The sequence below is a fragment of the Aspergillus sydowii genome (assembly GCF_001890705.1).
Source record: "Aspergillus sydowii CBS 593.65 unplaced genomic scaffold ASPSYscaffold_2, whole genome shotgun sequence".
Lineage (NCBI taxonomy): Eukaryota > Fungi > Ascomycota > Eurotiomycetes > Eurotiales > Aspergillaceae > Aspergillus > Aspergillus sydowii.
The window spans coordinates 1512818-1532426 of record NW_024467860.1 but is presented as its reverse complement, the minus strand read 5'-3'; the positions used below and the strand labels follow the sequence as shown (position 1 = coordinate 1532426).

At 50.5% G+C, this 19609-nt stretch overlaps 11 protein-coding genes across 11 annotated transcripts; 6 read left to right on the top strand and 5 right to left on the bottom strand.

The window, feature by feature from the left end:
* Positions 1–2: 2 nt before the first annotated feature.
* ASPSYDRAFT_27907 (uncharacterized protein) lies at positions 3–799 on the top strand (the record flags this gene model as incomplete). Its single annotated transcript, XM_040844452.1, has 2 exons — positions 3–77; positions 134–799. The coding sequence occupies 2 exons, from the start codon at positions 3–5 to the stop codon at positions 797–799; spliced, it is 741 nt and encodes a 246-aa protein (XP_040706063.1).
* Positions 800–1162: 363 nt separating this feature from the next.
* ASPSYDRAFT_633416 (thioesterase family protein) lies at positions 1163–2691 on the bottom strand. The gene is made up of 3 exons (XM_040850233.1): positions 2261–2691; positions 1643–2207; positions 1163–1546 (listed from the first exon to the last, which is right to left on the bottom strand). Exons 1-3 carry the CDS (start codon positions 2371–2373, stop codon positions 1280–1282), a joined length of 945 nt encoding a protein of 314 aa, XP_040706062.1. The 5' UTR covers positions 2374–2691; the 3' UTR covers positions 1163–1279.
* Positions 2451–2775, bottom strand: ASPSYDRAFT_40890 (uncharacterized protein). The gene has a single exon (XM_040846173.1). It carries the CDS (start codon positions 2722–2724, stop codon positions 2488–2490), a length of 237 nt encoding a protein of 78 aa, XP_040706061.1. The 5' UTR covers positions 2725–2775; the 3' UTR covers positions 2451–2487.
* A 1402-nt stretch (positions 2776–4177) lies between these two features.
* On the top strand, positions 4178–5293 carry ASPSYDRAFT_145773 (uncharacterized protein; the record flags this gene model as incomplete). The annotated part of the gene is made up of 1 exon (XM_040841558.1): positions 4178–5293. A coding segment is annotated over one exon (1116 nt), but the record flags the coding sequence as incomplete, so codon positions are not given.
* A 273-nt stretch (positions 5294–5566) lies between these two features.
* Positions 5567–8089, bottom strand: ASPSYDRAFT_633048 (C2H2 type zinc finger domain protein). The gene is made up of 5 exons (XM_040850232.1): positions 7557–8089; positions 7291–7500; positions 7196–7240; positions 7041–7142; positions 5567–6980 (listed from the first exon to the last, which is right to left on the bottom strand). The coding sequence occupies exons 1-5, from the start codon at positions 7812–7814 to the stop codon at positions 5796–5798; spliced, it is 1800 nt and encodes a 599-aa protein (XP_040706059.1). The 5' UTR covers positions 7815–8089; the 3' UTR covers positions 5567–5795.
* Positions 8090–9564: 1475 nt separating this feature from the next.
* On the top strand, positions 9565–11617 carry ASPSYDRAFT_171006 (putative MFS transporter; the record flags this gene model as incomplete). The annotated part of the gene is made up of 5 exons (XM_040843413.1): positions 9565–9807; positions 9866–10193; positions 10256–10422; positions 10479–11155; positions 11210–11617. The coding sequence occupies 5 exons, from the start codon at positions 9565–9567 to the stop codon at positions 11343–11345; spliced, it is 1551 nt and encodes a 516-aa protein (XP_040706058.1). The 3' UTR covers positions 11346–11617.
* Positions 11618–12029: 412 nt separating this feature from the next.
* On the top strand, positions 12030–13123 carry ASPSYDRAFT_40882 (uncharacterized protein). Its single transcript, XM_040846172.1, has 3 exons — positions 12030–12285; positions 12377–12426; positions 12550–13123. Exons 1-3 carry the CDS (start codon positions 12153–12155, stop codon positions 12727–12729), a joined length of 363 nt encoding a protein of 120 aa, XP_040706057.1. The 5' UTR covers positions 12030–12152; the 3' UTR covers positions 12730–13123.
* Positions 13124–13319: 196 nt separating this feature from the next.
* ASPSYDRAFT_143173 (NADH:flavin oxidoreductase/NADH oxidase) lies at positions 13320–14663 on the top strand (the record flags this gene model as incomplete). Its single annotated transcript, XM_040841319.1, has 1 exon — positions 13320–14663. The coding sequence occupies one exon, from the start codon at positions 13320–13322 to the stop codon at positions 14661–14663; it is 1344 nt and encodes a 447-aa protein (XP_040706056.1).
* Positions 14664–14754: 91 nt separating this feature from the next.
* ASPSYDRAFT_632651 (polyubiquitin-binding protein UFD1) lies at positions 14755–16221 on the bottom strand. Its single transcript, XM_040850230.1, has 3 exons — positions 16065–16221; positions 15703–16002; positions 14755–15631 (listed from the first exon to the last, which is right to left on the bottom strand). The coding sequence occupies exons 1-3, from the start codon at positions 16065–16067 to the stop codon at positions 14846–14848; spliced, it is 1089 nt and encodes a 362-aa protein (XP_040706055.1). The 5' UTR covers positions 16068–16221; the 3' UTR covers positions 14755–14845.
* Positions 16222–16376: 155 nt separating this feature from the next.
* Positions 16377–17726, top strand: ASPSYDRAFT_144094 (GYF domain-containing protein; the record flags this gene model as incomplete). Its single annotated transcript, XM_040841401.1, has 1 exon — positions 16377–17726. One exon carries the CDS (start codon positions 16377–16379, stop codon positions 17724–17726), a length of 1350 nt encoding a protein of 449 aa, XP_040706054.1.
* A 320-nt stretch (positions 17727–18046) lies between these two features.
* rvb2 (RuvB family ATP-dependent DNA helicase reptin) lies at positions 18047–19574 on the bottom strand (the record flags this gene model as incomplete). Its single annotated transcript, XM_040848992.1, has 3 exons — positions 18047–18997; positions 19063–19509; positions 19566–19574. The coding sequence occupies 3 exons, from the start codon at positions 19572–19574 to the stop codon at positions 18047–18049; spliced, it is 1407 nt and encodes a 468-aa protein (XP_040706053.1).
* Between the last annotated feature and the right edge of the window lie 35 nt (positions 19575–19609).

Here is a 19609-nt window from a genome sequence, read left to right as displayed (position 1 = left end):
AAATGGTGAACTGGAAATCTACTGATAGTATCGATCGCCTGATTGCGGCCATCATTGCTACTAGCCCAGGAAACAAGGTAATCATAATTAACTACCTGGACCTGTTGACGAAAGGCCTTATTAATTTATTTAGATTGATTACAATGGCGTTGCTGCTCTGTTTGGACAGGGTGCGACTTACGACTCAATAGAAGGGCAATGCCGCAAGTACCGCAAGATGGCGGAGCAGTTAAGGGCCGATGCGGCTAAACAAAGCATATCTACTGCTGGGACTCCACGTGGTCGTGGAAAGACCAGTACTCGAACTCCTCGTGAAGCTCAGAACAAGGTCACCAAACCGTCATCAGCTTCCCCTAAAAAAGGGAAGACCGGCGTGATGAAAACCTCGACTACTCCCACAAAGCAAAGGGCTAATAATGAAATGGAAGGGAGTCTGGTGGATGCTGCTGTTGAAAGCAACAACGCCAATGCCGGGGCTGAACCCATGAGTATAATCCCAAGCATAGAAGAAGCCAATTTCGAACCTCCTACTGCACAGAATCTTGGCCGTTTCGCTGGAGTCGTCATCCAAACCAAGGTGGAGAGCGTGACCACCACAGACAAGGAAAAGGAAGCCATGCGGTCCCGCAGATCGCAAGCTCCTGCCCAGGACTCTGACACCGATGACTATGTGAATTCCCGGGAGAACTCTCCTAGCACTGAAAGAGGCCGGGCCCGTACCCGCCGTCCGCGTACGGCTTCAGCTACTGCTAGGTACGCTGGATACGACTTTGGCTTTGTTGATGAAGAACTCGCCTAGGCGACGTCTGAATGTGTCCTGTGTGTTACTTGTCTCGTGGCCTCGTCACGTATTTCTTTTTGGCGGATGAGTGGAAAGCATTGAGAAAATGAGTATGAGGTTTGACGTTGAGAGAAATGTGTAGAATGCGGTTGGCAGTAATGCGCCTGGGCATCTTTTCATTTTCGTTTATTTTCCACGCATGGTACCAATGACTTATTTTATCTAGTGGATACGCCAGGATCAGTGCTAGATCTCTGGTCACCATGACTGCGAAGGATAGTTTGAAGAACTTGGGTAAGGTTTCTACTTAGGAATCGAGTTTAAATCCGCATGGAGTGTTTGTCTCAGTACCCGTATACAGGCACACCCTAATGCCTCGCAATAATTAGTCAACTAAAAATGTTCATATGGGAGTATTGAGTGCCAACGGGTAAATCCTGATTTGGGGGTGGAAGGGACTTCAACGAAAGCATCGAAGAGCACCGGTCTTCCGCCGGCTCACATCCTTGCCTTCTTCCCCGAATTCCCCTTCAACTCCGAAACATACACAACATGGTTGCTCAACGCAAGAATTTCAGCGTCCTCGTTGAAAACTTGAATATTCACATCGTATCTTCCGTCAGCAACCTTGTGGGAATTCGATCTCAGCAGGACCCATTCCGTATCCGGTTCGGGCCGCTTCTTAAACTCCACTGATAGACACAGTGTGGAGAGTGCGTAGTGCATATAGAAGTCCGCCATGTGGGTTGCCGGGGGTTGGAGGGGCTTTTAATTTAGAAAATTACTGCGCGTTAGCTGTTGTTTATTCTGACGCCACTCGGATAAGAATAGGGGAGCAATGTCTCCCTGGAATAAGCTGACCATATCCGCAAGCAACGCCAAATGAAGAAGATCAGATATCTTCGATCCGTCTCGAAGCGATAACCATACTTCGCGTTGGTGTCCACCTAGTCTGTGTCCCCACAAACCATCTGGCGAGTGCGGGGCAACCCAATGGAGCTTCCGAGTTACGGGAGTTGCGTCCACGACGGGGTCGTCGATTGTTACGCAGTCTGTTTGCCGGCAGGGGAGCGGACGTATAATTGACCCCGCAGTGTCCTGGCTAAGACCGGCTTCTTTATCAAAGTCGGAAAGTGTAACGATTGCAGTGCAGGCTAGTGATTGTTTTGATGATACTCCGCCAGAGACATATCCGTCCTTTGAGTGTACCTCTAGCTCTGCACTGACAACGCACATTCGAGAAGTAGTACGGATTGTTCTGCAGGAAATCGCCACTTGCCCTGGGGGGACCATGCGCAAGAACTGGGTGAATACATGGACTGAGTCGGGATATTTTGCTTTGCGCAGTCCGACTTTAGATTCCGTGTTTATATACCTTTGTGCGGCGGAAAGTATCAGAGCGGTCAAGTATCCGCCCAGAACAGAACTATTCTTGCCAGTCAGATTCCAACCATGGCTGGGAGTAAAAGTTAAGCATACTGCTGGGTGCACCAGTCGCGGGAAATATTGGTTATGAAGCGGCTCGGGGAGCCTTTCACTTGTGATAGCGAAGATAATGCCTCTAAGAGAGATGGCCGTGGCTGAGATGGCATTTTGCGTAAAGAAGGTGGATGAAGCCGATAAAACGCATTATATGATAAAGGTCCGGTCGATGAGTTGTTGGGCTCAAGAAGTGTGTTACCTTCTTACTACAGCCTGGCCTGTAGTCACATGTCGACAGCCTGGCGGCTACTGGGCTTGAAAGCGAGCCTCAAAGCGATCCTCCAACACAATATTATACCAACGACATCTTGAGAAGAGGACAAAAACGCAAATACCCCCTGGGTCCGGAAGGTAGTGCGGTGATCCATAGTTGAAATCCGTCTCTCATTTTTATCTTCACCGACCTTTTGCTCGGTCTCCTTGGTTAACACATCCAATACCTGCCCAACCAAAAAGTCCATTGCCCACGTTGAACCGGGAAAGACTAAGGCTTCTGCAAACCACCCATGGCAAGCTTCTAAGTCATGCCCAGGAATGTTATGGGCCCTTTCAAATGGTTAACTGCTTCCTTCAAGGCTCTTCAGACTTGCCGTACTCGAACCAAGGGCTGCCTCGATTGGGCAGGCTTGGTGTTCCCTCGAGTTCCTATTAGTATTAAGTTTCCCTCAGATGAACGCAGGAGACTCATAACTGCATATCCCGATAATCCTAAGGAGCATGAACTTAAGGTTAGTGCGGTGCCCATTATTGGAGGGATGAATTCTCAACCGTCCATGTCCGCTTAACAGATTGCAGATTTGGCTAGGTCATGTTTTCCGGAGCACTTCCCCGCAACTACAACATACAACGCAAAAAGCGGGGATGTTCGACATCCATGCAGTTCGAAAAAAACACAGCAGTCTACCAATAGGGCAGGGTTTCGCCCAGGGATGGTGATTTATGGCGGGGAAGTGGTGGCATGACAGGATGACAAGCATTCACTTGGGGCCAAGGATGATTTATGTTCTAATGGCATCGGGTTATACCCGCGAAGCTAATACGAATCATGCAATTACGTTGACATATCTTGATGCCCGTCTCAGGTTACACGCTATTCATCCTGCGACGTCTGACTCTCGCACTGAGCGCGTTACGGCCCTTGAATGTTTGGTGATGACAAATCTGTTAGGGCATCAGCAAGGAGCCGCAGCATATCCGAGTCTGGGAAAGAAAGCAGACAGATGGAGCCATCGGTTGACGAATGCAAAGCATTCTGCGAGGCAAGGGGAGCCTGGCAATCGGAAATTCCGTCGCAGACGGCAGGACTGGGGTCAGAGGCGAACCGGCTAATTGGAAGGCTTACAACAACTCGAGCAGGAAAGCATGTGTTGATGTTTGCGCTCTGAATGGGCTTCTACGCAAAAAAGCACTATCAATATTATCCGAAGTAAAACCACACCAAGTTTTGGTATTTCCGTTGTTGGCGGAGTTAACCAGGTTGGTTCCGCAGCCGGAGCCGCATGTCCGAGGTTGCAACAACCAACGAGGCTGGGAGCCTTTGATGCAATTGTGGAACGCGGACGGGCGTCGGGCTCCGATCCCACAGCCCGACCATTCCAAATTCCCACTGCTTCCTGCAGATTTCAAAGAGGTGCGCAATGGGATTGTGTCGGTGAGAGAGAAAGAAAACGAGACGGAGGATATCCCGAGCGCGAGCCTCACGTGCCCAGGCCTGCCTGAGTCTTGGGTGTCTCGGTGTCTCCTGACGCGGCGTGACCGGCGCGCCTTCCTCGCCTTTCCGAGTGGCGGGGATTTTTTTCAGCCCATTTCTTGCTCATGCAACCCAACTTCCTCCCGCCGTCTTCCTCTCTTGCTTCTGGTTCGAATTTGCTTCTCGCGACCGATCAAGAAGAAGGCCAAGGAGGAAGAGGTTGAGCCATGGACCAGGGAATTACCGTTTTTCATAAGGACGAGACCCTCCAGCAGAAGCAAAAGGAGGCAGCCGTCAGCAAGAAGCCGAGGCGAGGACCCCTCGACATCAACGAGCAGTTCGCCCTAATTAAGGTCTGTGAAAAACGAGCAAAATACAAGGAAATCTCGGAGATCAGTTCGTCGAAGTTCTGGATTGGAATTGAAGTTGCTCTGGAACGGGAAATCGGTCGCCGCTATTCACACTACTCCTGCCGCCGACGCATCAACGAGTTCATCACACAACGTGCTGTAAATCGGGATGCCATCAAAAACGGATCAAAACCCCCATTTACACTCATAGATCCTAAAATCATTTCGATGTTAGATACCTGGAAAGAAATGGACGAATTCAAGGAGCAACTAGAAAAAGAAAAGGCACTAAGCCAGCTGGTTGGCCCTCAACGTGCCGAAGTCCCCCAGAACAACAAACTCCAACGAGTCGCCGACTGGGTAAAAAGCCTTCCAGACCCGGAGCCTCAACCTCTAGTCACTCCCCCTTCCACCAATTCTTCCCAAACGCCAGTCAAACAAGATGAAGCCTCCTCTCTCTGGGCTCGGTACCGAAAGATCGAAGATTACAGGGCCATCGCACGATCCAACCATCTTCGGGCCCTGAACAATGATATAGTCAGCAGCCGGCAGTTGCTGTCAAATATTAAAGAACAATTAAACTCGACTCTTCACGATCAGCGAACACCTCCACAGACACTAACAGGTGTCAAGAGGCCCCGTGAAGACGACGATGCAACCCCAGATCGAGCAGCACCACGCCCTCGGACGCAGTTGACTGACCCAGAGTCAATGACAAAGCCAGTACTCAAACAGAGCCCGGGTAACTCCCATGTCCTTCCTCATTCTGATAGGAACCCGGTCCAAAACCAGATTGAGACTGTATTCGGCAAATTTTGGGACAACATGTTGCCGTACTTCAAAGAACGAGCCATGAGAGATGACTTGTGCATCACAAAGTCTGAGACTATCATGCACGACCTATTCAAAGAAGTCGGGGCTGCCATGACTCGGGCATTTATAAAACTCGAACAAACCACAAGACCTCCACCTCACAACCCTCTTCACTGAATTTCTTTTCGCATTGCAAGCATCGAGCATCATTGCCGTTCATAAGCCAACACTGCCTCTCAATCGTTACTCCCATGCATTTCCTATCTACTGCGTTATTCACCTTTCAATTTTGCGTCAAATTGCTCGTTAGATTGCATAGAGTCGATACCCCTTGTTTTTGGGTTGTTTTGGATTTGGATTCTTATTTCAGCTGCATCTTGAACATTACCTTACATACTGCGCATCGTCTATATCTTTCTTTGTACATACGTATATAGCTACCTTACTTCGCACAACGAAGTATCTCAAGGAACAAGCACATGAAGTTTCGTATACACCAGTCTATTTAATATTTGGTGACTTTGGCCGTAAAAGTTGCTTCGCTGTGCAGATAAAACTACAGCCTGTTACGGTGTATAAATGTATGTGCGCCGAGAGGTTTCCAGACCCGCTGGACTTGTTACATCCCCTCTCGCCATAAAAAATTCCTCGACTCACAGACCGCAAAACGAACAAGAATCTAATGACACAAAATAATCCACTGGTTGACAATCTCCTCCATATCGTGCGCAATCCCCCACTGCGAAATCAAGCACCGAAACAGCTTCTGCATCGAGTTCATCTCATACAGTAGGTTCCGAACAGCGGCAACACCAGTAGGGGAATCCGTCTTCCCCTCCGTAACAAACCGACTAGTTTCAGAGCCTGTAGACGACCGGGCATTCTCACAGCCTAGGTTCAGGTCTGCATGCGAGAGCAGCGCATCCTGCCAGACGATTGTACGCGGGAGATGGATGTTGGCTACACCGGCGAGGGCGAAGATAACGTAGACTGTTGCCGCGGCGAAGAGCGAGCTGGGCATGTGGATGACGTGTGCACGGCCTCGAGGCAGTTGTTCGATTATGTCTTGGATTGCGATGGCGTGGAGTAAGGCACGGCGCGCGTCTTCGGTGTTGACCCAGTTGAGCATGTCGAAGCCTGTGCGGAGGGTTCGCGAGCCGCCGGATACTTGCTGTGGGATGTCGTACCGGGAGCAGACGTGGCGACAGAGGACGGTGGAGTTTATCATTGTGTCGAGGCATAGGGTGTGCCAGCGGAGGAGCACCTCGAGACGTTCAGAGGCGGAGAGGTGGATGCTCATTGTGATTGTTTCGTGGACTTGGGCAAGTGCGCGTCGGACGTCTGAGCGGCCGGGTACGCCTACGGCGGCGAGATCGTATTCGTCTGAGTCGGAGACGAGGGACTGTAGGCCTTCGAGGATCACTCGGAGGGAGAAGGCAGATAATTGGTAATCAAGAGGTCTGAAGCTGTTGGTGGGTGGGAAGAGGGAGCGGAAAATGAGTCGGAAGGAGGGCTGTTCTGTTTTCTGGGCGCGCATGTGGGTTAACCACTCGTCAGCATTGTTGGCATCGAATGCTGCCTCACTGCTGGGAAGAGTAAGGGGATTAGCGACGTGACGAGTGGACGCTCCATCCCCGGACATCTGTGCAACTAGCCCATCAAGAACATAGTATGCAAGCAGGGCACGCTGCTGGATCTCCCGAGCAGCCCAAGTTCGCCATTTGTGGTCCTTTTCGGAGCCGGTTGAACTAGGAAAAGGGATGTCTTCCATAGAGAAGGGTTCACTATCTAGCATGCCGCAATGTCGTGCCCAAAAAAAGCCGAGGGGCCGGAAGACTTGGCTAGTAGTGCGAATAGCACGGCTCTACCGTTGGGCGTAAGGTTAGAATACAGAACGAGCAAAGAGAGATAACCCAGAACACACCTTGGATAAAGCCCCATATATTTGTCCCAGCAGTGCAGTCAGAAGGAGTTGCACCCCATTGCAAGCATCATAAGGTCCACGGTGTGTAATCAAGGATTGCCACTAGATATATCAGCAAAAGTACGACTTCGACTCTTGTGACAATTTGTCATTACCGAAGTGGAGACAGCTGTATGTGCTAACCGCCATAATGCTTCGCCCTGGTAAAGAGTTAGATATTATTGACCTTAACGTATTTTGCACCGCATACCTTTGCAACGGAGTCCTTAGGGCCAAGATAGAGAGACCCGAGAGCCATGGCATTCAAAAGCAGCGCATGAGTGCAATCCCGGAAAACAAAAGTGGCCCGGTGAAGGATCGGAAACGTAGGAATGAATCGGACAAAGAACATGTGCAAACATTCGTCCAGAAACACAGATGTAATAGATGTTGCCTTAATCGCGGCGGTCACACTAGAAGACTACAAAACATAATCAGCTACATTCTTCATGCCGAAATACGAAATTGGTGTCTTACCGAGCTTGTCACCATGTCAGAAACATCGCGCACCGCCTGATGGCTGCCACCCGAGGGTATAGTACCTATCGATGAGGCTCTATCATCAAAAGAGTTGGGGGAGCCGAAATTAACACCACTGACATCTTGGACTACGGGGGGAATTGGAAGGGATCCAAGAGGTATCTGCCATTGATCTGATGTGTCTGATGACATGATACTCTGGAACAAATTCTCCGAGTCGGGCCATATTAGGGCAAAATCAAGATCCGAAGCCATGCCCTGCAGGCCCGATCCCTCGTGGGCATCTGATGTGTCCCATGTTTGACCTGGTGCCGACACTAAACCATCTGCTGGGGCCCTGGGAGGCTCCCAAGGAAGGGTATCCAAGGAAGTAACTTGGGGTACCTGCAGGGATTGCTGTGCTTGTGCTTGTGCTTGTTTGGTGACAGCGGCGCGGGTATGCAATTTCTCATGGCGGGTCAGCGCATCTTGGCGTGCAAATGGGCGGCGACATTCTTTGCAGACAAAAGGTTTTGATCCAGTATCTTTGACACATCAGGTCAGTGATCAGCTCCAATGTTCCTCGGCACATCCTTCGCTTCGAGCTCGATGCACTAGGGTTCCTTACGGCAGCGTTCATGTCTCTGAATGCCGGGGTCAATATAACTGTATCCACTCGCGGGGCAATAATACACCGAGAACGTTACTAACCCTCAAATGCTCAGCTTTGGAGAATCCCTTGTCACATACACGGCAGATCAGAGGCTTGGCCCCTGGGGATGCGGTTGATTGTGGCATAACTCAGCGGTCGATGGGGAAGGGCAGACGACAAGTTAATCATGCATATCCATCCACACCAGCAGAGTCAAGATGACCTTGGGGAAGTGGAGAGCAGGAGGAATTTGAAGCCCAGCATGTTGACGATTGAAGGCGATGGGGGTGTGGGAAGTGTGGGAACATTGTGGGAGGACTGTGGGGAAGTGAGAGACCGCGACTTGCTCGATTGGGATCTCTTGGCGTCTTACTCTCAACTCTTGTTTTTGAAATTGCCGACTCGCCAGCCGAAATTCCTCCAACATTCCATCGGGATCGAGACTTGGCCTTGTTGCTTGGCAGGCTTCGGCAGCAAATTCTGATTTCGGAAGAGAGTTCTATACTTCATTCCTTCGGGATGGATCCCGAACGAGGCCTCAGCTGCTCAGCATGTGGGTGATGCACGTTCCACATACTTTCTTGGGACTTGGAAGCACACCGATCTCCTGTACGATCACAGCTGTCACTACTATCTACCTGCTTTACACCAAATGATGGAGCCAGAACTCTATCTCGCCTTCGTGTGCTGTAGTCATTTTCCGAAGCATTTATTTCCGGTGTCCGTTTCGGTACCAAACACTATCCGGTCGACTGGAAACTCGATGGCCTAGCTGTGGTCAGAGCCACGGTCGGTGCCATTTAGCCGACATAAGCACGCACCAATGGGTCATTTTCGGTAGGAATTCTTCTCCAGGATATGAAATTTACGCCACTCGACATGCGGAGTTAGTTCAATAACATTTACGACTTACGTCCATTATTCATGCTTCTCCAATCTCCACAGCGTCACCGGGATTGGTCTCGGCCGCAGACTCGCAAAGTCGCAGGAGGCAAGGCATCCACTGTGATTGCAGTCTGGAGTATAACTCGTCAGTGTGGTGGAGACTGGACAGGCGGCGTCGCTCTCTCCTGAATCTCCGCGTGCTCCCCCCCGGGGACTAAATCTGTCACCAGTAAACGACAATAGACCAATTAGTCATTCCCCAATCCCCAGCAAAATCCGGGACTTCCTCCTCCCCAGGATCCGTCAAAGGAAGATCGAGTTCTCGTCCAGAGTCGTCAGAATCTCTTTTCTTTTCCCTTCAATATCCCCTACATGCAGGTGTCCCAACTCGACGTTTCTTGAGGAATTATCCAAAAGCCGTCTGGGTTTGCTCAATAGAGCTTCTGACAGGACAAAGTTCAAGTGACTCCTGCTTGAAGATATACGAACATGCCTCCGTCTATGGAAATGCAGCAGGCTAACACTGCTGAGGATTCTCAGCAAATGCCGAAGAAAGATCTTAATCTGGTAGAGAGCACTGAGGCTGGTAATCTTTCGACATACGCAGACATAGTCAACTCTAGCATCTCAGCGGCCCATCGTGATTTTTTGATGGAGCGACATGGGACACTGGAGCTGGACCCCATCCCTAGCATGGACCCCGCGGATCCTTACAACTGGCCATCTTGGAAGGTGAGTTTACGTTGCAGTCTTCATGGATAGAGTTTAGCTGACATTTTTATTTCACTAGAAAATCGCAAATCTTATTCTAGTAGCGTTCCACGCCTGTATGGGGACGTTTGCTGCTGCTGGTATCATCCCTGCTTATGAAACGATCTCTGAAAAATTTGGCGTCTCCCTCCATCGAGCGAGCTATTTGACTTCACTTCAAATTGCCATTCTCGGTGGTGCGCCTTTATTCTGGAAGCCGCTTTCGAACCGATATGGCCGGCGGCCGGTTTTCCTCTTTTCTTTGATCTGCAGCTTGGTATGCAATGTCGGGTGTGCAAAATCTCCTGATTATGCCTCACTTGCAGCGTGCAGAGCTTTGCAAGCATTCTTCATCTCGCCAGCATCAGGTATGATTCACGGATACCCAGTATTCGGGGCGAAGAAAGTTACTAAGCCATGCCTTTTACAGCCATTGGGAGCGGTGTCGTGATGGAGACATTTTTCAAGAAGGATCGAGCCAAGTACATGGGTGTCTGGACACTGTTACTCACGCTTGGGATTCCTTGCGGGCCATTCATTTTCGGATTCGTTACCTACCGGGCCGGTTATGTATGGATCTATTGGGTCCTGGCGATCGTGAGTTTCCCCATTTCGAATGCTGTGTGGGCAGACGTTTTCTAACTCCACACTAGATCAACGGAGGCCAGTTTATCTTGTACCTCTTTCTCGGTCCCGAAACACGCTATGTTGGCAGCAATGAAGACCCCAAGGAACCTGCGTGGAAGAGAGAGTATCTCAAGATTCGACGGATTGATCCGACCCCTCTCCACTGGACCGAGTTCATCAAGCCGCTGGGACTATGCGCTCGTCCATGCGTCATGATACCCGCCGCGGCTTATTCCATGATTTTCCTTCTCAGCAATGTTCTGGCCACTGTTGAGGTGCCACAGTTGTTGCAATCGAAGTTTGAACTCAATGCAGAGCAGCTAGGCTTGCAATTCCTGGGTCCCATCATTGGTTCACTAATCGGTGAGCAGCTAGGCGGACGCATGTCTGATCTTTGGATGAATATGCGTGCGAAGCGGGCAAATCGGAAGCCGGAGCCAGAATTCCGTCTTTGGCTCAGCTACTTCGGCTTCGCCTGCTCCATTGTTGGTATCATTGTCTTCCTTGTTTTCACCGAGCAGTCCAAGCAAGGGAAATGGAACGTGGTCCCAATCGTCGGTATTGCCATCGGAGCCGCCGGTAACCAACTGGTAACAACCGTTCTCATCACGTATGCGGTGGACTGCCACCCGGAAGATGCTTCGGCCGTCGGTGTCTTTATCACGTTTGTCCGTCAGATCTGGGGCTTCCTCGGTCCATTCTGGTAAGTTCCAGCCTCCCAGTGAAGGTCGTGTTACAATTGCTAACGGGTATGCAGGTTTCCGGGAATGTTTGAGAATGTCGGTGTTGCAGCAAGTGCCGGTGTATGCGTCGCGCTCATGGTTGGGGTCAGTGTTCTGCCGACAATGGGGATTCAGTGGAAAGGACGTTCTCTCCGCCCAACGGCAGAGTAACCTATATTTGAGAATCCGAAGTTGGGTTGGGGCATTGTGGTGTTTGGTTTCGGAATTTGACGATATGTATTCAAAATAGAGGCTACATAGAATAGAAAGACAAGACCAATTGTTCAAGAAAGCAAAAAGCCGCGAGGAGCGTACGGGGGAAATATTCACTATATAAAGCCTCAAACTAGGACGTAGGAAGGGAAAAACCGGCCGGGAGCCCATCGGGAGGGATCAAAATCAGCCCACACAGCGGGCCAGTTCAACCGCATGATGCCTTTCGGGATTCCGATCGGCTTCCCGAAATTAAGACATGGCCAAGCACCTTCACAACTTGGCAGTGTTCTTAGTATTCTTGACTGGTTTATTGAACCATCATAGCACTTGCAAACTCAATATTGAGTCTTGCAAATGTTGAAAGTATGTAGTAGGACGTTTTGAGGGCTGTTCCTCTGATACTGTAGCTGCGTGAAGTCTGAGTAGCAAAATCGGGACAGCTAATCAGTGCGGGTAAATCTATACCCGCCATCAATTATTGCTGCTGTATGGCGAATGGGCGATGTTTGGCCTGCACCAGTTTAGTTTAATCCTATCCGCGCGCACTTAGTCCATGATAGCTTAAGCCGCATGAATTCACCTCTAGTCTCTCTTTTAGCACTCCGGGCTTCTCCCTCTATGGGTATTTCAAGTGTGGGGAGCGATTGTGGGGATGTGGGAGGGAGAATATACCATCGGCATCATCCAAGACAACTCGAGAAATAAAACCTTCGCCTTGTGCTCATCACCCTAACCGTTGGTAGAATCCTAAAGTACTGCAAGATGTCTGCACCAAAAGGCCCCTTCACCCTCGTCACCGTCAACACAGCCCCCGAGCGGGCGAAGCGGCTCATCGGCCGCTTGATCGAGGCCCTCAAGGACCGGTATACGATTATTCATGCCGATAACTGCGAGAGTATGTATTGATCTCTGATTTATTACAAAATTACACACCGAACTACTATATCCTGCACAAATAAGACGAAATATGTCTAACGCGCTCCCAGGTATCGACCAGGTCGCTCCAAAGGTAACAGAACACAAGCCCGATGTCTTGGTAAGCTTCATTCATACACCCCAGGACCCCGTTCTCAGTCGGTCATGCGACGGGATAGGCTTTTTAGACCAAGTCCACCACGTTTGGCTTCATAATGAGTTCATACTAACCCGCACCCCACAGTTCAGCGCATCCATGTGGTCCGCCGAGCAAGCCGCTGAAATCCAGGGCATTGCGCGCTCAATCAGGCCGGATATCAAACTGCATGCGATTCCGCAGGGGCTGCAGGTTGAGAAGGGGCCGGATGCGATTGTTGAATATCTTATTGAGAATGTGCCGGCGCTGTTGGATGGGGAGAATTAGAATTCCTATACACCTCGGTCATCACGGTTATTACTTACTACTTAGACTTATAGGGCGGGGTTTGGAATGCCTTTTTCGTGACCTCCTCTACTGGCCAGCACCTTACATGAAAATCATCTGACTTCAATCTATGTATATACTGAAAGGCTATAAGTAAATATTTGATTCTCTTGGATGGATCTGCTGATAAATGTTCTCAATTACAAATGTTGGCTATCCTCCTGATCTTGTCTTGCTTAGTGGGTTCCTGCGCGGGGCAGACAACCAGACAACTGTGGACGCAACGGTGACTGAAAATCACGCAAGCAACACCATCGCGATAGTAGTTATTGCTACGTACTGATTGTCTGGCTGGCACTGGTGGCTCTACGGGGACATTTCGGAGAGAACCCATCCCAAAGAGGGAATCTCAGCCCCGATCCAAGATACCTCTAATTAGTTATAAGATGTCTGCACCCCGATTTGTAAGCCCAATTATACAACCGCGGAACAGTATAAGTACAAAAAACGGCCAGCGTTCCTCCACAAAATTCAAGCATATTTCTACTAAACCTACTCATATTCGTTTATCTTATTTTAAAAACGCCACAATGACAATTAACCACCCCGCAACAGAACCCTCTCCTGCCTACATCGGAGCACAGGGAATCCCATACTTCACACCAGCCAACAACCCCGGCGCAGCCCTCAACCCAACAGACAAAAATACACCAACACTCTTCCGCCCACTCAAAATCCGCGATGTCACGCTCAAAAACCGTGTCATTGTCTCGCCGATGTGCATGTACTCATCGGCCTCAGACCCAGCATCGCCCTACGTAGGCGCTTTCACAGATTACCACCTCGCGCACCTGGGCCACTTCGCGCTCAAAGGCGCCGGGCTGGTTTTCACAGAGGCGCTTGCCGTGCAACCGAACGGGCGGATCTCGCCGAATGACGCCGGGCTCTGGCAGGAGGGGACGCAGTCAGAGCAGTTCAAGGGCTTGAAGCGGGTTGCGGACTTTGTGCACTCGCAAGGCGGGAAACTAGGTGTGCAGCTGGCGCATTCGGGCCGCAAGGGGAGTACAGTTGCGCCGTCGTTGGCGGCGGCGAAGGGCCTGGCAAGTATCAAGGCTGACGAGGGAGTGTTTGGGTGGCCAACTGAGGTTGTTGGGCCGAGTGGTGGGGATGAGCATGTTTGGGCGCCTGGGGGTGTCTCGTATTGGCCGCCAAGGGAGTTGAAGACCGAGGAGGTGGAAGATATTGTGAAGGCGTTTGGGAGGAGTGCGGAATTGGCTGCGAAGGCGGGTGTGGATGTGATCGAAATCCATGCGGCGCATGGGTACTTGGTCCATGAATTTCTGAGTCCTGTGACGAACTACCGCACGGATAAGTACGGAGGCAGCTTTGAGAACCGCACGAGGCTGCTTCGCGAGGTGGTCAGCGCTGTCAGGGAGGCTCTTCCAGCTGGCTTGCCGCTGTTTTTGCGGATCAGCGCGACGGAATGGCTCGAGGGTCAGCCTATTGCTGCTGTGCGAGGATCTTGGGATATTAACTCTAGCGTTGAGCTTCTCAAGTATCTTCCGGGACTGGGAGTCGACCTTTTGGACGTGAGTTCGGGAGGCAACCACAAGGACCAACAGATTAAGTTCTCCACCAATTACCAGACGGATCTGGCTGGGTTACTGCGCAAAGAGATCCATTCTGCTGGGGGCAAGACGCTGGTTGGTGCTGTTGGGCTCATCACCCAGGCAGATGCTGCTTCGGAGATCGTCAAGGGTGCCGATGAAGATGAGGCCCGCCTTGCAGAGTCCACGCTGGCTGGCGCCGAGCCAAAGGCCGACGCGGTGTTTATCGCGAAGCAGTTCTTACGGGAGCCTGACTGGGTGATACACGCTGCGAAGAAATTAGGTGTCGAAATTCATCTGCCCGTTCAATTTGGCAGGGCGTTCTAGACAACGATCATATCAAGATACGGCCGATGAAGGTGTTAGTAATAGATATAGTGACTTATTAAGGTGAATATCATGCATGACCATTCTAGAAGCATAGTGCCCTAATCCTAATTACAAAAAAAGCCCCGCAATGCATGTTCATATACCAGGTCGAGTGTTCATTATTCTAGATACTTCTTGCTTTATGTAGGAGTAGACGAACCTTCTACGCCTTTCTTCTTTGCGCGAAGAGACTGACCGGTTCCCTGAAAACGAGGCTTCTCTTCCTCAACAATGTTTCCACTCTCATCTCGTTTTGGTACAGGCTTAATAGCGTAGCCGAAGAATAGTTGGTTGGGGGGTAAGCGTAGTGGCTGCGGTCCGTTTGTGGTCCTAACGGGAGGAGGATGTTGCGGATTCGTAGCTCCTGGAGTGGGAGTAGATGCCGTTGGTGTTGGAGTCTTGCTGCCCTTCTTGGCATTCAAACGGTGACCGCTAGACAGAAAGTTCGACGATACCGCCCGTGCGCCTGCTGCAACGTCTGTGGACTCAGGCGCTATCGCTGCGTAATTGATAGACTGCGCCATGGTACCGTGTGGGTGAAGATGTCCGCCAGCCGGCAGCCTTCCGCTGGCCACACTTCCTGGTGTGCTAGTGCCACTCGGCCGCTGTGGCTCCTCGTATCCCACGGGTGGTGCAAAATCAACTTCAAGATCGGTCTCCAGGACAGATATAGCGCTTGTCTCGTTCGCAGGCTTCGTTTCCAGTACGGCCATTTCGTAAATTTGATCATTATAAGCAAACGTAAACACATCATCTTTCGTAAGGCAGGAGAAATTTCGAAAAGCGTTTTCGAGAACGGCCTTCGGATCACTAATGTCGAGGAAAGACGTGGACTGAGCTTGGAGCTTAATGAAGCGGCCGGGAGGAAGGTCGGTCGACTTGATCTGCACTAGGTCGCCGGGCTCGAGAAGTAGTGTTTGCATGAGCTGTGCAGTTCGTGAGTTAGCAGCAGCAGCAGCAGTAACATACGCAACTTATCACTTCAGTGACGACTTACCCAGTACGGTAAGTAAATTTTTCCTTCTTCAGCAATAAACTCCAGAACACCAGCGTGCGACATTTTTTCTTTTGCTCCATTATGCAGCTCAAACAACATAGGATATGTGATGTGTAGTCGAGTTAATTTGTCGAGGGCACTGGGAGGCATGATGACCTTGCCGCCATGATTCACATTCTCTCTTTCGGGGCCAGGCATCATGGCGACGGGATAACATCGGTAGTATTCATCAAATCGGCGCGAAGCTCCATGTCGAATCATTCCGTCCATGGGATCGTCGTCCCAATAGCCGCCTCGAAACTGTTTAAGTTAGCTGCTGCTGCTCAAGAGAGTAAACAGTGTCCGGATCAGTTCACACATACCATGATGGCAAGATGGTTTGTGGAATCTCCAACTTCCTGATGAAATAATACGGCGCCTTTATACCTTTCGAAGCTAGACAGAGATAAATGTAAGCTTTGATCGCCAACAACAAGGTAGCCTTGAGTCAAAGAGGTTGGAGGTTGTGGAAGAGAGCGCCGCAGTTCTTTGATCGCCCGCAGTGACGCAAATGGCTCCACAACGATTTTCCGACCCGACCCCAGACAAGCTCACCCAGGAGCTGCCAAATTTTCGACACCTTCCACTATTCCTTGATTTACGAAATATTCACATACGAAATTGACCAAATACACATGTCCGCTTCACTTCCGCGCCCGAAACGCGCAGGCGAAGACTTCGCCCGCACCCACCATCAAGAAGAGGGAGACGATACTGGCCCCTCCAAAAAACCGAGATTTGACCTTCGAAATCCCTCCACTCTCGCTCCCGATGCGCTCGATGACGACGCAGTGTTAGACGCTGACGAAATTGGACGGCGTGGACAACAAGTCCGCCGCAAAGCTATCAACCTCGATGGCTACGAATCGGACAGCGACAACGAAGGCTTTGATGCGCGGTCCTCGGCCAAGGCACAGCAGAAAGAAGCGAAGCAAGAAGCGGAGGATGATGATATGTTTGCGGAATTAGAGGAGGATTTTGGTGCCGAAGAAGTGGACGGCGATGCAGCATTACGGAAGAACAAGAAGAATGTGCGGTTTTTGCGAAATGACGAGATTGAGGGACAAGTCGCGTCCTCGAAGAGCGGGCGAACGTTGCGCGTGGATCTGAGCCAAGGCGGCGACGCCGTTAATATTGACCAAGATGAAGAGAGTGAGAGCGATGTTGGTGAAGAAGACCGTGCAAAGGTAGGAACCGGCATGGACGAGGAATTAGGAGCCGGATCGAAGAAGAAACATGCGCCTTTGTTAGATGCGTTCAACATGCAAAACGAACAGGAAGAGGGTCAATTTGATGAGCAAGGCAATTATGTTCGCAAAGCGGTGGATCCCGATGCTGTACATGATTCTTGGTTGGAGGGAGTATCGAAGAAGGATATTCGGCTCGCCAAGGAGGCCGCCGATAAGAGAGACGCTGCGAGAAAGGAGCAGGACCGTCTAAACGATAGTGTCCTAACATCAGACGCACTAAGAAACCTTATTATGCAACTACATCGTGGCGAGACTGCATTAGATGCACTAGCAAGGATAGGAAAGGGAGCACCAAAGAAACCCAAATGGCAAACGAAACGGAACAAGAATCGATCAAAGGGTGACCAAGATACAGAAATGGAGGAGGATGATCCTAAAGAGATAGCAAGGAAGCAGGCGATTGAAGCGGTTACAGGGGCAGCCGATATTCTGATGACAAGAGGACAAGCTGAGATCTACGACACGGAACGTGAGGTTCTCACTCGACAGTACCGCCGCGAGACTGGCGAGGAATGGGTTGATCCTCCGCAGACTACAGATGCAGCGACGGAAAACGCCGGGTCTGTGATGTGGGAATTTCGTTGGTCTGATGCCCGTGATGGTGGCGCCGTACATGGGCCCTACGATGGGCCCACGATGGAGTCATGGAAGGGAGCAGGCTACTTCGGCGAGGGGGTCGAGTTTAGGAAAGTGGGAGATACCGGAGATTGGAATAGCAATATTAGCTTTGTATAGCACCGGTGCTGAAAGCACTACGTTGCCTAAAGCGCCAAAGATACCAATTTTGAAGCATTAATCTTTTCATTATGTAGGCCTCGAAATCAACTAAGAACCCAAACATCAAACGGAAATACCCATAGTGAGCCGCAAACAAGCGCCGGGATTATCATACATCAATGAGTCGATGTGCTCGAAAAGCACCGCGAAACCAGACAGTTTTGTTTTTCAGATAAAACCACCCTTTTCCGTCTCCAGCCTACGATAGTCTTTACTGCCTTTCAGATACTCCATCCATTGAACACCAAAAGGATTCTAAATGAGATTGCAGAGAATGTCTATGAAATTTCCATGGCGTCTCCATTGGAAGCGGAAAAGTTCACGTTCCCTTGGTCACCGATGAAGCGCTGCTCGTAGGTGTTGACAAACTTGACACTGCGGGCAGGGTCGTAGAATAGCCGGTAGCTCCGTTGGACATCGTCAACGCTCACTTCCTTGGCTTTTCGTTTCTGGCTGAGGAGATGTGATGTGGTGATAATGTTGCTGGCATATCTGAGATTGGACTCCTGGCCAATCTTTGTTAGAAGAGCCAAAGCATCCGGCGAAAGATCGATCTCTTCCTCTTGGGCTCGAATTGCCAAAATCTGCCGAATATCGTCGGCAGAGTATGGCTGTGTGCTTACGATGACCACGCGGTCAAGGAAGTCAAGCGGCAATCCGTGTGGGGAGTTGTACGTAGTTCCCCGGATACGCGAGTTTCCGCGATTGCTTGCCATGATGACAATGGGAGCAAGCTCCGCTTCCAAAGCCCGGTTGATGTAGGAATAGCACTCAATGTCGAGCATGTGTACCTCGTCAATAAACAAGACACCCGGGATAATCTCTGCCTTGCCCTCTTCCTTCCACTCCGCGACCTTGGTGTTGATCTGGTCCCTAACCTCACTCCTGATCTCTCCGGTATCACCAGAGAAGAGGGCCAGGAATCCTTGCGAACGCGAGTTGATGACATCAATCTCATGCAAGCTCACGGTGTGCACAATCTCCTTTCGCACCTGGAGCTCTCCCTCTGGGCATTGGACAAATTTGACGTCGGCGCCCATCGCATCGTAATCACGGGACCGCGCATACGACCGTCCAAGTTTCGTAATCTTGCCTGATGATTTGTCGATTGAGATGATATCTCCAGCCATAACCCTTTCCTTTGTCATCGAATCGATCATCTTAGTTCCCATGTCGTAAATCGTCTCCATGTCGGTGGTTTTGATTGTGAGTTTCCCTTGTTTGTTACCCTAGCCATGTCAGTACATTTCATGTGTCAACCACTGAGCCCATTCCTTCTCGATTGTAAACTTACACCAGTCACGCTCCGATCAATCTGAATTTCGACCACCTCACCCTCGATGATCTCGCTTTCTTCCTTGATCCGGACACCGATGGACTTTCGGAAAGCCTGTGTCAGGGCCTCTGTTTTTGACATTTCCATCGAGAAGATTTCGGAAGCTGCGAGCATGGTGAATGGGACGTCAGAACCAAGCGATTGAGCCATTCCCATAGCGATAGCGGTTTTACCCGTGCTGGGAGGGCCTGCGATCAGGACAGCCCGTCCAGCAATTTTACCTTCCTTCACCATCTGAAGAATAACTGCGGCCGCCTTTCGAGCCTTCTCTTGACCAACAAGGCCCTGGGAGGCTGGTCTCGGTTGCAATGAGTCCGCATCGACACCGAGTCCCCTAATATGTGAATGAGCAGCGATGAGGTTTAGACCCCGGAGCTCCTTGGTCTCCGCGACAGTAGAAATTGGCTGTTTCGAGAATCAGCACCGGAAGGGCCTAGCAATGGAATAACAATCAAACTCACCGCAGCCATAATAATATTCCGGTAGAGGGAAATGCTGCTCTCTG

Excerpts from the sequence above, each read along its gene's own strand:
- ASPSYDRAFT_633416 (XM_040850233.1), bottom strand. The coding sequence starts at position 2,373 with ATGCCATCTCAGCCACGGCCATCTCTCTTAGAGGCATTATCTTCGCTA. Across the intron at positions 2,208-2,260 it reads CGCGACTGGTGCACCCAGCA|TTCTGTTCTGGGCGGATACT; the intron begins GTATGCTTAACT and ends TGGCAAGAATAG. Across the intron at positions 1,547-1,642 it reads TGGCGTTGCTTGCGGATATG|CCCCTCCAACCCCCGGCAAC; the intron begins GTCAGCTTATTC and ends CTAAATTAAAAG.
- ASPSYDRAFT_40890 (XM_040846173.1), bottom strand. The coding sequence starts at position 2,724 with ATGGACTTTTTGGTTGGGCAGGTATTGGATGTGTTAACCAAGGAGACC.
- ASPSYDRAFT_633048 (XM_040850232.1), bottom strand. The coding sequence starts at position 7,814 with ATGGCTTCGGATCTTGATTTTGCCCTAATATGGCCCGACTCGGAGAAT. Across the intron at positions 7,501-7,556 it reads CTGACATGGTGACAAGCTCG|TCTTCTAGTGTGACCGCCGC; the intron begins GTAAGACACCAA and ends TATGTTTTGTAG. Across the intron at positions 7,241-7,290 it reads CTAAGGACTCCGTTGCAAAG|GGCGAAGCATTATGGCGGTT; the intron begins GTATGCGGTGCA and ends ACTCTTTACCAG.
- ASPSYDRAFT_40882 (XM_040846172.1), top strand. The coding sequence starts at position 12,153 with ATGTCTGCACCAAAAGGCCCCTTCACCCTCGTCACCGTCAACACAGCC. Across the intron at positions 12,286-12,376 it reads TCATGCCGATAACTGCGAGA|GTATCGACCAGGTCGCTCCA; the intron begins GTATGTATTGAT and ends ACGCGCTCCCAG. Across the intron at positions 12,427-12,549 it reads AACACAAGCCCGATGTCTTG|TTCAGCGCATCCATGTGGTC; the intron begins GTAAGCTTCATT and ends CGCACCCCACAG.
- ASPSYDRAFT_632651 (XM_040850230.1), bottom strand. Across the intron at positions 15,632-15,702 it reads AAATTTACTTACCGTACTGG|CTCATGCAAACACTACTTCT; the intron begins GTAAGTCGTCAC and ends CGAACTGCACAG.